Genomic DNA, 13,591 nt, shown 5'->3' on the forward strand with positions numbered 1-13,591 from the left:
GACACCCACACCCCGAAGGGCTGGGACAGATGTCAGGTGCAGGCCTGGGCCAAACCACCTTACTCAAGGGCATTCAGGAGCGAACTGGTTTTCAAGGAAATGAATTTTGAAGGGAAGGAACCAACACGAACCAGCTGGATTGCAGGAGGCAAGAAACCCACCCTCTGCTCCTGCCCCTGAGTTCTTGGCCAAAGGAGACCCCAAGAGCTGCCTCAACCACATCGGAGGCTGGGAAGCAGGCCCGCCCCTCACCTGGCATCAGTCTTCCTCCGTCTTCCTGAATGTGGCCATGGCTTCCTCCAGCACGCCATCAGGGTCCAGAATTTTGATCTGGAGGGAAACAGGGGTTGGATTGGGGAGCATGGGAGGCGCAGGCTGCCAACCTTTGGGGCGCTGCCTACTTTGGAGGTGCTGTCTGCCTTGTGGGCTGCTGCCAGTCTCCATGGGGATGCCCCGACTGAGAACAAAACCTTGTCTGTTCCCTGGCTGGGCTGGGCTAAGCCTGGCCAGGCTGGATGTGGCTGCGGGGGCACCGTTTTCTGTCTCTGGGTGTGCCCACCTTAGGAATGGGGAACTGGGTGGGCTCGGGAGCCTCATCACGTCCAAAGTCAATCATGGTGCCACACTTGGCCACGTCGTCCACCCAGAAGCCTTCAAACAGCTGACCATGGTCCAGGTGGAAGAAACGACCAGGTCCATTCTTCATGCCTCTCTCCCAGTAACCCTCGTAGCGGTTTCCGTTCTCTGGGGGAAAGGACAGGGTCGTGTGGGTGCTGGGCACACATGACCAGACCAGACTACCAGGCTGGCCCCTCTGCACATCCAGGTCAGACCCTGTGCCCATGGGGAAGCCAGAAGGAAACCCAGCTGACTAGAGTGCCCCGGGCTGGGCTGCCTGCGGTCTGGGTGGTCTGATCTATAAGCATCAGAGCCCCCAGGGTGGGGTGAGGGGTGGGGTGGGGGTGTCAGTGACTTCCGGAATCAGACCTGGTCCACGTCTCGCCTCCACGACTTACCTGAACTTGGATGAACAACATCCTTTCCTATTTGTAAAAAAAAGTCATAGCTAATGGTATGAATAGACAATGTTTTTCCAGCACTCACTCTGTGCCTGGTTCTTTGCTATGTTTCTGACCTCACTCACTCCTCCCAAAAACAGTTCTATGAAGGATAACCGACTCCATTTTCTACAGATGGAGCTTAAAAAACTCAGGGAGTCTGACTGACTTGCTCAAGGTCACAGAGCTAGGACGCGGCAGAGACAAGATTTGAAGCCAAGGTCTGTTCATCCCAGGAGCCCATGCTCTTAATCATGAATTCACGCTCCCCCTCGGCTGATGGTGGTGTTGGCATAAAAGGAATACTAATAAAACCAGCGCTTCTCAGTTCAGACCCTGACAGCCACGGGATCTCGGGCAAGTCACAACCATTTTGTCTCATTTCCTCATTTGTAAAATGGGGATAACAGAGGCACCTACCTCATAGAATTGTTGTGGAGATTAAATACATGGGTTCACGGAAAGGACTTAGATTACTGGATACACTCCAGATGAGAGGTCAGCAAACTTCTTCTGTAAAGGGTCAGCCGGGATTTTCGGCATTGTGCGGCACAGGGTCTCTGTCACAATTCCGCCATTGCCGTGGACAATGTGTAAATGAATGAGCAAGTCTGGTGTGCCAATAAAACTTTACTTACAAAAACACGTGTTGAGCTGGGTTTGGATTTGGTCCAAGGATTCTAGTCTGCTGACACCTGCTACATGCAAGTATGAGCTAGTAATATTGTTGAGCACTTATAATTATGTGTCGGGCACCGTGCTCAGCACTTTACAAACCTCATTTAATCTTCTCAACCTTAGTTAAGTTGTATTTTTATCCTTAATTTACAGATGAGAAAACCAAAGCACAGAGAGTTTAAGTTTGAACACATTGCCTCAAGGTCACGTAGCTAGTAAGAGCTTGATCCAGGATTTGAACCTGAACCCAGGCAGACTGGCTCCAGAGTCCAGGCCACTAGAAGTGATGCACTAAGAACACTTACACTACATGTGGCCACAGCAGACGCTCACTAAGTGTGGGCTGTTACTACTCGATGCTCACTAAAAGCAGCCGCAGAGCTGGGTGATGGGGGGGGGGGGGGTTGAGAATGACAGAAGTGGCTGGCGCAAGCCCTCCTCAGCTGATCTAATGCCTCAGTTTGGCCAAATCTCATTGGAAATTGGAGTCTTCAGTTTTTGGGAGACTGAGCTCAGTTTTGTGTCCTCATCAAGGGCACCTACTATGTACCAGGTACTGGGGAAACAATGGGGAGCAAAATAGATGCGCAGTCCAGGTCACAGCCTGGAGAGACAATGACACTAGCTTTATAGATAGCCTATTACGCGCCAAACCCTGTTCACAGTAGTACTGCTTTTTAGGTACTATTATTCCCATTTTACAGGTGAGGTAACCAAGGCATGGAGAGGAGAAAATTTGCCCAAGATTATACACCTAGTGCTAAAAAGGAAAGGAAGCAGGTGCTGAGGATAAGGAGGAGAATGTGCACTAGTGGTATGAACGGGGAGGCCTCTCTGAGGAGGAGACAGTGCAAAGATATGGAGGATCTTCTTTCCATCGCAGCAGTGCAAGGGCCCTGAGGCAAAAAGCGTGGGAGGAACTGAACGAAAATGAGTAAGGCGGAAACTGAGGGATTCCCAGGGGACATGGGGCAGGAGGCACAACTACAGGACAGCAGACCCTGCAGACCACGCTCTGAACTCTGCAGGTAAGAGGGAGCTATGGAAAAGTTGAAAGCAGGTTGGCAATACGGTCCAATCTGCCAAAGTTCATGCTGGTGGCTACGTAGAGAATGGATTAAGTCCTGACGCTAAGGCGGTTTACTCATGACTCTTTCTCTCTCTAGGAATATTTTTCCCTAGCTCAGTGCTTATCAGGCTCCTTCTCTCCCTTCAGGTCTTCTGTTCAAACATCACTGCGTCAGAGACATTCTTTGACCCTAAGTCTGTCTAGATAGCCCCTGTCCCCAACTCCTTTGTCATTCTCCAACACACCTTCCTATTTTGTTTATTTATTTATTTTTCCCTATTTTAAAGGGATATTGCTTGGCACTTTTGACCTCACAATGAACAGGCTATGTTAATCTTGAGCGAGTGACTTAACCTCTCTGTGGCTCAGTTCATTTGTAAAGTGGAGATGGTCATAGTACCATTTTACGGAACTGTAGTGAGGATTAAATGAGTTCAGTGCAGGGTAAGTGTAGGCTAGAATTACTGACCATAAGAAAATATCTTAATTGTTGATGTGTCTTGTTAGGCTCCCCTATAGAATAGAAAGTCCCTGAGGGCAGGGATCTGGTCCTGTCATTCACTTAACCAGGAGCTGAGCGGGAGTGGGGCTGGGCGTGGTCGGGGGGCGTGGCCTGGAGGGGGCGTGACCAGGTCGGGCCAACCGGGACTGCCCCTAGGGCGTGGCCAGGAGGCTATTGGGGCGGGGCTGGCTGGGGCGGGGCGGGGCGGGGCTGGCTGGGGCGGAGCGGGGCACTTACTCTGACGCAACATGCCCTCCCCATGCGGCTTGTCATTCAACCACTGGCCCTCGTAGATGTCGCCGTTGTTGTAGTACATGCGGCCCCATCCGCTGCGCTGGTTGCCACACCACTCACCCTCGTAATAATCCTTGGGTCCGAAAAACTGAATCCCATAGCCCTGAAAGCACGAAGGTGTCCCTGTTCACGGCGCCCCCCACCACTAGGAAAGCCACCCCTATCTTCCCGGGCACCCAAGCCACACACCTGGACTACTTCCCTGCTTCCTCCCTCAGCCCTACAGCCCAAACTGATGGTCGGGCATTGAAAAAGCTCCTCAGGCTCTCCGTTCCCCTCCACCCCTCGGCTACCACCTTCGTTTCTCCCCTCCTCACTGGTCCCCCTCTTTCACTCTCCCATTGTCCCCTCCGCACGCATCTTCAGTGAAGCAGCTAGGAGGATCTTTACATCGCTCATCTGATCACATTTGCCCCTTCTCCTCATCTCTGATTCGACCCTGTTAAAAGTCGCAGATGCCTCTGAGAATCAGATCAAAGTTGTCAACTTTCTCCCCAGAGAAATGAACACCACACTCAGCGTCCAACCACGGAGAACCATGGACTCCCCGCAGATCACACTTTAAGGAAGTTGGGTTAAGCAGCCCAAGTCTACCCTTCAAAATCCTGATTCACCACAAAACCTTCAAGGCCCCCATCTACCCCTCTCCTCACCCCCACCCCTGTGGGCACACACACCTTGGTGTTTGACATATTCTTTGCTACTTCTGACTACTTTGCTACTTCCCCTTCTCCTTTTTTTCCTCCCTGGTTAACTCTTTGAACCTTTTGGTATTACCTCCTGTAGGAAGCCTGCCCTGAATTCTCAATTCATGTGGGCTCCCTGGGAAAATCTCTATCCTAACACCAAATTGTATGTGAATTGTTTATTTTGGGCTCTCTTTCCCCACTAGCCAGTAAACAATCTGAGCTCAGAGATCACAAAATCCAATCACCACTTGCCAGCAGTGTGTGACCTCAAGCAAGGCACTTCACCTCTTGGGGCTTGTTTCCTTATCAGTAAAATAAGCATGATGATGAACATGACTTTGTGAGTGAGTTGTGGGATACTGGGAGGGTTCAGGCATTTCTCAGTTGAGGACATGGCCTCTGACTGGCTTCTACCTCCAGGATCTTCCTCTCTTGTCCTGTGGCCAAGGGTGTGGCCTCTGCTTTCTTGTTCCCACTTTTCCTACCCCCTCTTGTGCCGGTCCAACAGAAGGGGGGTTCTCAGAAAGGAGTGCCCGGGGAAAAGAAAGCCAGGAAATGAGTGGGGCAGATGGAGGAGGAGACTTGGCCCCCACACAGTCTGGCTGGTTTCTTGTGCCACGGGGGTTCATGGGCTCCTCGCCGGGCCCTCTCCTCTTGCTTCCTGTTTCCTGGGTTTTGTTCTGAGAAGCCTGGATGATTTCCCACCCTGTCCTTCTCCCACGCACACAGTACTCTTGTCCTCCTTCTCTCCACCCCCTTCCTTTTCTTCCAGGACTCTCTGACTATCCCCCCCCCCCCACACACACACACAGAGATAGAGAGAGAGAGAGAGAGACATACACACACAGACAGAGCCTGCTTTCAGCCTGGCCCACATCCCAGGGCATGACAGGAACCACTCACCGATTTTTTATCATCTTTCCACCAGCCAGAGTATACTTTCCTGGGCTTTCCCATCTCTTGGTCAGGGAAGCTGAGGGTGCCATAGCCATCTCGCTTCCCAAACTTCCAGTCTCCCTCATAGATGGCTCCTTTCTTCTTCCAGATCTGTGTTCCTTTTCCTGATGACACACAGATGGGCCCACACTGCAGACATGCAGCCATGGGGCTGGAGGGGCAGGTGCTGGGTTTGCCTTGGCCTCAGGGGCCCCTAGAAGACTTGATGACTTTCTCAAGGGCTGAGTCAGGGTCTGTGCCTTGTCTCTAGACCCCCAGCACCAGTGAAAACTCCAAGAAAGTTCCATTTCTACAAATAACAGTTCTCCAGCTGTTTGCCCTGAAGCCGGATTGATACAGCAACCCCCAAGTAGAAATCTGCCCCTCCTTCTTCTCTTAATAATAATGAGTTTCATCTTTTTTAAAAATAAGTGTCTTCTTGGGGCACCTGGGTGGCTCAGTGGGTTAAAGCCTCTGCCTTCAGCTCGGGTCATGATCTCAGGGTCCTGGGATCGAGCCCCACATCGGGCTCTCTGCTCCGCGGGGAGCCTGCTTCCTCCTCTCTCTCTGCCTGCCTCTCTGCCTAGTTGTGATTTCTCTCTGTCAAATAAATAAAATATTAAAAAAAAAGTTTCTTCTTTAAATGATACTTCAAAGGTTACACGAGATGGCCAGATTTTCTAGAATATGTTCTGTGTATTTCTTCAGTTCTCAGAAACACACATGGAGACCTATGTCCTATCATTCCAGCCTTATCTGTGACTTCCACTCCCAACTTCCAGACTGCCCTCCAACCACTATGGTCGCGGTGCTGTTCGAGGAACCCACCAGATATGCCTCTCCCTCAGGGCCTTTGTACCTGCCTATCCTTCAGCCTGGAATGCTCTTCTGTAAATATTCAATCACTCCCTACCTCCTACAAATCTCTGTTCAAATCTATTTTTTCAGTGAGGCCTGCCCTGACCATCCTATAAAGTCAGGAGTCTGTCCTACCCCTCTTATCCTGCTCTGTTTCTTTTCTTTTTTTTTTTTTTTTTTTTCAAGATTGTATGTATTTATTTGACAGATGGAGATCACAAGTAGGCAGAGAGGCAGGCAGAAAGAGAGGGGGAAGCAGGCTCCCCGCGGAGCAGAGAGCCCGATGTGGGGCTCAATCCCAGGACCCTGAGATCATGACCTGAGCTGAAGGCAGAGGCTTAACCCACTGAGCCACCTAGATGCCCCTTCCCTGCTCTGTTTCTTTCCATATCACCTATCAGCTCCTAACATCAGACGATTCACTTATTTGTCATTTTTTTCTGTTGTCTAGCTCTCCATGAGAATGTGCACTCCATGAGAACACAAACTTTGGTCTGTTTTGTTCACTGTTCTATTCCCAGCACTGAGGAACAGGACTTGGCAAGTTGGAGGTGACCAACACATGTCAAACAAAGACATTTGTTGAACAAAGGGATCAATAAAATATTTGTGGAGTACCTATACGGGCTAATACATGTCTTGGTCTTTAGTAGCTCAGGGAAAAATCCAACATTGTCCCTGTGAGTTTTTTAATCTCCGCCGAGTAACTTAACTCCCTGGGCCTCAGGCTCCTCATCTGTAAAATGGGGACGAGACTATCTCATGGGGATGTTCTGATCACTACATTCATTAATATAAGGAAAACACTTAGAACAGTGTCTGCAAATACAAAAGATATTACCAATTATTTGTGCCCTTGAGGTAGAGCCCTCACTCAGTTTTTCTATCTGTCCCTCTTTTACGAGGTTGATTTCTTTTGGGGAACCAGCCTCTCCTGAGCTCTCAGTCCCAAAAGTTTGCGTGGATCTGGCTCCTCCCCCTGGCCTCTCTAGCCAACCAGCTCGGGCCACTGTGATTTGTAGAGTGAAGGGCATGTGATTTGAGTTGGTCCAATGAGACTGTTTGCCTCTGGGGTAAAGGCAAATTTACCACTTAAACGAAGTTTTTTATGGTCAGACTCCTTGGTGTGCCCATTCTCTGTCCTCCCCCTCTCTGCTCTGGGCACACTGGCTTCCAGTCTGTTCCCTGAGCAAGACTTAATACCCCTCCCCCACAATCCTTCCATTCAGAGTCCACAACCTAGAAGACAGGCCCTTCTGCCGGGCTAATCCCTTCCCCTGTGCGCTCCGCTCACACATCACCCCTCTCTGTTCTCATGGCTGCTTTCATGCCTCCTCTCTGGTCCCTTTCATATCCTGATGCCACCCCTTTTATTCTTATTTTTAATTTTTTGAAGTAAAATAGCCTTGTTTTATTATGTGCAGACTATATATAAACAAACTACCCACTCTGAAAACAGCAGGTTCTGGCTTTTCCCAGGGCCCTCGGAAACCTCTGGGAGACTAGGTTCCTTCCCCAGAGAGGGTGCGTGCGTGCGCGCGTGCGTGCGTGCGTGTGTGTGTGTGTGTGTGTGTGTGTGTGTGATGGAGCCACATGCTCCTCCTTCCCTCTCTGGTCCAGGAGGGGGCATCTCCATCTTACTCCTCTGCAAGGAGTCGAGGAAAGCTTGCCACTCTGCTGGGTAAAATCGCTTATAAACGTTGGTCTTACTCCGAATCTGTTTCCGGGTATGTTGACAGTAATTCTTCTCACCCCCCGCCATAGCTTTATAGTCCTCCCCCCGGTTCTCCGTCCTGTAGTGTATGTGGTGAGTGACAGCATGTTTGCTTTCTTTTCTGGGAGACTGGCTTCTGCCTCCCTGTCATTCAGCCCATACAGCCTGATGCCACCTCTTTTAGCCATGTGACCCTCAGTGAGTCCTTTCCTCTCTCTGGGCCCCAGTTTCCTCATCTGTAAAATGGGATACTATTTATCGTGCAGGTTCCCTGCGAGCCTGGAGCTCCCTGAGGCTTGGCATCTTGCCAGATGCCCAGTACAGAGCCTGACGTGGGCCAGGAGCGCCATAGGGGTTAGTGGAGTTAGTGGAGTGAAGGCACGAGCAGTCCAGGGAACCGGTGGCCACCTAATCCTTGCCCTGCATGATGACGACTCTCTTGACTGCTTCCAGTCTGTTTATGCCACAGCAGTCCCCGTCAGCTTGGTCAGAGGTATGTCTTGAAGAGAGGGGAGGCTCTATCAGGATTCTCCTACAGCTCCATTTTCTAGAGCCTCAGCGCAATCAGCTCTATGCCTCCGGGGTCCTAGGGGAGGCAGGACTCACACTGAAGGAGGGGTCAGAGCGCCATGTCAGCCCACAAGTTCATAGCTCAGGTGAGGCCGCTGAGATCCATAGGATGGGAGATGACTTACCTAAAGTCACACACTAGACAGGGGCAGCTTCGGAGTGCTTTTGGATGAGGACGGTTCGGAGTAGTGGTGATCCCTGCCGTGCTCTGCCCTCAGTCACAGACCCTTCTGCATAGACCCCGGGCTATGCACTTAGTAGATGTCATCTCTTATCTTTACCAACAGGCATTTTCTCATTTTATAGAATGGGACACTGAGGCTCAGAGTATGGTAATTAGTCACTCAAGGCCTCTGTTGGTGGAGCCGAGATTCTGACCCAGGTTTCTGGACTCGAGTACTTCACTCAGGAAGGTACGAGAGAAAAGTGGTTAAGAGCACAGAATCTGGGGGCACCTGGGTGGCTCAGTGGGTTAAAGCCTCTGCCTTTTGCTCAGGTCATGATCTCAGAGTCCTGGGATCGAGCCCCACATCGGGCTCTCTGCTCAGCAGGGAGCCTGCTTCCCTTCCTTTCTCTGCCTGCCTCTCTGCCTGCTTGTGGTCTCTGTCAAATAAATAATAAAATAAAAATCTTAAAAAAAAAAAGAGCATAGAATCTGGAATTGCAAAACCTGCGTGAGAAGCCATACCATCTTTTTTAAATAAAAGCTTGTTTCTCTTGGGGCGCTTGGCTGGCTCAGTTGAAAGAGCACACGACTCTTGATCTCAGGGTCATGAGTTCGAACTCCATGTTGGGTGTAGAAATCACTTAAATAAATAAAACTTTTTTTTTTTTTTTTAGATTTTATTTTTAAGGGGCACCTGGATGGTGGAGTCAGTTAAGCATCCAACTCTTGGTTTCGGCTCAGGTCATGATCTCGGGGCCGTGAAACCCAGCCCCACATCAGCCTCTGTGCTCGGCGTGGAGTCCACTTGAGATTCTCTATCCCTTTCCCTCTCCCCTCCCGCTCATGCTCTCGTTCTCTCTCTCTGAAATAAATAAATATTTTTAAAAAAGATTTTATTTTTAAGTACTCTCTACACCCAACATGGGGCTCAAACTTACAACCCCAAGGTCAAGAGTCATATGCTCTACTGACTGAGCCACCCTGGTGCCCCTAAATAAATACACACACACACACACACACACACACACACACACACACACACACACACACTTCTTTTTCTTTAGGGCTTAGTTTGTGTCACAAGGAACCACATGCCATTTGCCAGTTAAAGTAGCAGTTAAAGTGGGACGCCTGGGTGGCTCAGTCAGTTAAGCATCTGCCTTTGGCTCAGGTCATCATCCTGGAGTCCCGGAGTCTGCCTCTCCCTCTCCTTTTGCCCCTCCCTCCTGCTCATGCTCTCTCTCTCTCTTGCTCTCTCTCAAATAAATAAATAAAATCTTAAAAAAAAAAGTTTCAGTTAAAGCCCCAGCTAGTTGTGTGTGTGTGTATGTGTGTGTGTGTCCTCCCTAACCCCCTGCTGGTGAGACCCCCACGTCAGAGCTGTTTGAATCCCTATTGGGATCTGATTGTGGGGGGGACACCTTTTCTTCCTGCCAGCCCCATGTTTAGTCCAGGTCTCAGGCATGGGGACTCTCTGGGGACTCTGTACTGGAGTCCCCAGAGCCCTAACCATGATTACAGATGGTGTCTCAAGACCACTTTGTCCCCTACTGGTCCCTGAGGTCTTTGCTCATCTGAAGTCAGGGTTGAGTTTGGTTCCAGAGCCCCAGCATGTGGAGACCCCTGGCTGGCCCAGGTCAGCGGCATTCCACCCTTGAGGGAGCCTTGGGGACACATCTTATGTCCCCAGGGAGCTCTGCCAGCGACTTCCTTGGCCCCAGTCAAGTCCCAGTCACCCACCATGTCCCAGACTCCACACTAGCCACCCGGACTCCTGAAGGTCCCCCGCTCACCATGCTTCATGTTGTCCTTCCACTCCCCCACATAGCAGTCACCATTGACCGTGTACACCTGGTGTCTCAGTCCGTTCTTCTGGGCCTTCCGGTCCCATCCCTTCCACAGGGGCTCCGACTTCTTCAAGCACTTGGAGATAGGCATGCTGCCTGCTTCTGTGGGGCCAGGGGGTGCTGGCAAAGGGTTAGGGACATCAGGGGCTCAGTGTACCCCTAGTAGTGCTAGGATCCGGGGGCTTCCTGGGGATGCGCTTGTCTGAGCCCAAATGACATGAGTCATGTATGTTCTGAGTCCCCGGGCAGATGAGCAAGCAGCCCTTTGAGGGTGACAAATCTGTGCTGGACTGACCCTTGCCTGTCACCTCCTTTGCATCTCTAGGGTCCTGCTGAGGTAGGTCTGATGACACAATTGCTTGGGAACCCAGGGAAACCAGTAGAAGAGGGGGTTTGTGATGACGTCAGGAAGAAGCTGCGCCCCACCGGTGGTGGACAGTCATATATTTAATAACGAGTATGACCAATCCATGTGGATGCTGGCCTAAGGCTGGAGCTTTCTCTGGAGGCCCCAGTGCTGTGGACTGGGATCCACTGCAGGAGAGGAGCAGGTAGCCGGGGTGGGGGGGATACCCAGGCCACCCTTGGCGGGCAGGTAGCCACTACCACGCAGCCTACAGGGACACCTTCCTGGACCCCAGTACCCAACACTGCAACCCCTTTGGTCCTGCCTTATCTGTTAGAAGGTGCTAGAAACATCCAGGGCCTGGCTTTAGAAGCTGTCAAGGAAGGGGTGTCTGGGTGGCTCAGTCAGTTGTTAAGCGTCTGTCTTCCGCTCAGGTCATGATCCCAGTCCTGGGATGGAGCCCAGCGTCAGGCCCCTTGCTCAGCGGGAAGCCTGCTTCTCTCTCTCCCACTCCCCCTGCTTGTGTTCCCTCTCTTGCTGTCTCTCTCTGTCAAATAAATAAATAAAATCTTAAAAAAAAAAAAAGCTGTCAGGTGAGCCCACCAACTAGAGATACTGCCCACAGGGTGACCAACTGTCTGGGTTTGCCTAGGACTGAGGGGTTTCCTAGGAACTTGGACTTCGGTACTAAAACTGGGATAGTCCCAGGAACACCAGGATGGCTGGTCATCCTTCTACCTCTGACCTCTGACCTTTGCCCGGATACTCTACTTGTCTGCCTTATTACCTGGTTAGATTTCTCCATCAGACCGGGGCTCTCCTTCCTGATGGGGTTGCAGAGAAACTTTGGGTGGTCTAGGACCTCTCTTTATTCTGGGAGTCCCCCCACCTGTGTTCTTCATGTCTCCAAGATCTCAGTGCAGACATTCATATCTATCTGTTTGTCTCCAGGGGCTCGTGCAAGATGATAAAGATGGTCTCCCCCAATCATGGGTATCTGTTTCCTGCTCCATGGGTTTGGGACACACACACACACACACACACACACACACACACACACACACACATATATGCCAGTGGCGCTAGCCCCAGGGACTGGAGTGAGATATTTAACCATTAGCATGAGAGGCGCTGAGCCAATTACCTTTGGGCTGAGCAGGTTTCAGATCATGGTGTCCCGGGCATCCACCCACCCATTGCCAGCCTCATGGGTGTGCAACCTGTGCAGTCGAACAGGGCCCACCCTTAGAAGGGCCCATACTTGGTTTACTCCTTTGCTGTCACTGTTTTTAAATTCTTAATACTTTATGAGCGAGGGCCCCCTTTTTCTTTTTTTTTTAAGATTTTATTTATTTGACAGACAGAGATCACAAGTAGGCAAAGAGCTAGGCAGAGAGAGAGAGAGGGGAAACAGGCTCCCCGAAGAGAGGAGAGCCCGATGTGGGGCTGGGGCTCGATACCAGGACTGGAGATCATGACCTGAGTGGAAGGCAGAGGCTTAACCCACTGAGCCACGGAGGCGCCCTCCCTCTTGTTTCATTTACACTGGGTGCACATATCAAGGAGTTCCTTCCGTGGGGCTATAGCGGGGTCTGCAGGAGTCTGACCAGGCTGACCAACCACACGGCTGGCACATATTTTGACAATCATGCCTAGGAACAGGGTAAATCACTCCCGGCAAAGAAAACAGTAAGGGCAAAAGCTGAGAGGAAGGAAAACGTTTCAGGTCCTAAATTTAACGTTTTCCTTTTTTCTCCCATTTCCTAATACCACCTGTACAATGACGAATCTTTATATGTAAATTAGTTTACTTAAAAAAATCAATATATTTATCCAAGAAAGAGACTACATATCCTTACTATAAACAGAAAACCAGTATCAGATACTTTAAGGGGGAAGCACTGTAAAAATAAAAGTACTATAAAGATACCATCTTAAGTCTTAGCTAGATATCACTGGCTTACGGTTGAGATTAGCAAATGTTCAGAAAGGTGTTAATTAGAGCTGAACTGACACTTTCTCCTTGGTTTACTTAGAAGTGTAATGGAACCAACCTAGAACCTAATAACTTCTTTACGATGTCACTGGATGTTACTTAATGCCTCATCAGGATAATATAAAATCATCCTCTGTCCCACTCTTTCTTGGGAGCAAGGGTTTTCTGCTCAAGAGGAGGTTACGGTCTTAATACGGGAGCTACCGATAGGAAAAGAAAGCCTTGCGAGGCGGAGCGCACGGACCGTGCCCGGTTGTTGCGATTCTAAATAATAAATCACCCACGATGGAAGGTGGAGGGGCGGGGCCCAGACGGCAGGGAGTGCCATCCCGAGCCCCCACCTCACCCACCTGCCGCAGCTCACCTGAGCCCGCTCACCTGCGGGGAGGAGCCTGGATCGGCAGCTCTGTGGACCCGAGCGATGGGGTCGCGGTTTCCAGCCTCAATAACGGAGTGCAGCCCAGGCTTAGGCGTCCGCTGCCCGGCGGGGGTCGCTATGGCAACGCGGGGCCCCAGCAAAGCCGTCGGCAGAGCCCGCCCCTTCCTGCGGAGACAGTGTGCTTGCTGCGCGGCGGGGAGGGCGCAGAGTCGCTGGCTTGGGGAAGGACGTCGTTGGGCCTGTGCAGGTCCAGTGCAGCCCGGTACATCGGCCTGCTGAGCAAAGGGCTGGTGGGCGAGCCCGAAGACCCGGCATCCGCAGAGCGTGAGCCCCGGTGTGCCTGGGGAGGCTACTGGCCTCCCCATCTGGGGGTCCCCAGGGCAAATACAGCACCCCGAGCAGACCGGAAAGGGTTAAAGACTTCTCTGCAGTTTTGGAGCACAGAGCGGCAAAATTTGAAGGGAAAACCAACCACTCTCGTTCTTACTC

General features: G+C 51.0%; 1 protein-coding gene across 1 annotated transcript; it reads right to left on the reverse strand.

Annotated features, from left to right (window-relative positions):
* Positions 1–252: 252 nt before the first annotated feature.
* Positions 253–13,160, reverse strand: MORN3 (MORN repeat containing 3). The gene is made up of 6 exons (XM_046025424.1): positions 13,088–13,160; positions 10,328–10,501; positions 5,194–5,351; positions 3,545–3,704; positions 560–744; positions 253–330 (listed from the first exon to the last, which is right to left on the reverse strand). Exons 2-6 carry the CDS (start codon positions 10,470–10,472, stop codon positions 259–261), a joined length of 720 nt encoding a protein of 239 aa, XP_045881380.1. The 5' UTR covers positions 10,473–10,501; positions 13,088–13,160; the 3' UTR covers positions 253–258.
* Positions 13,161–13,591: the final 431 nt, after the last annotated feature.

This window comes from Meles meles, chromosome 12, assembly GCF_922984935.1.
Source record: "Meles meles chromosome 12, mMelMel3.1 paternal haplotype, whole genome shotgun sequence".
NCBI classification, from domain to species: Eukaryota; Metazoa; Chordata; class Mammalia; order Carnivora; family Mustelidae; genus Meles; species Meles meles.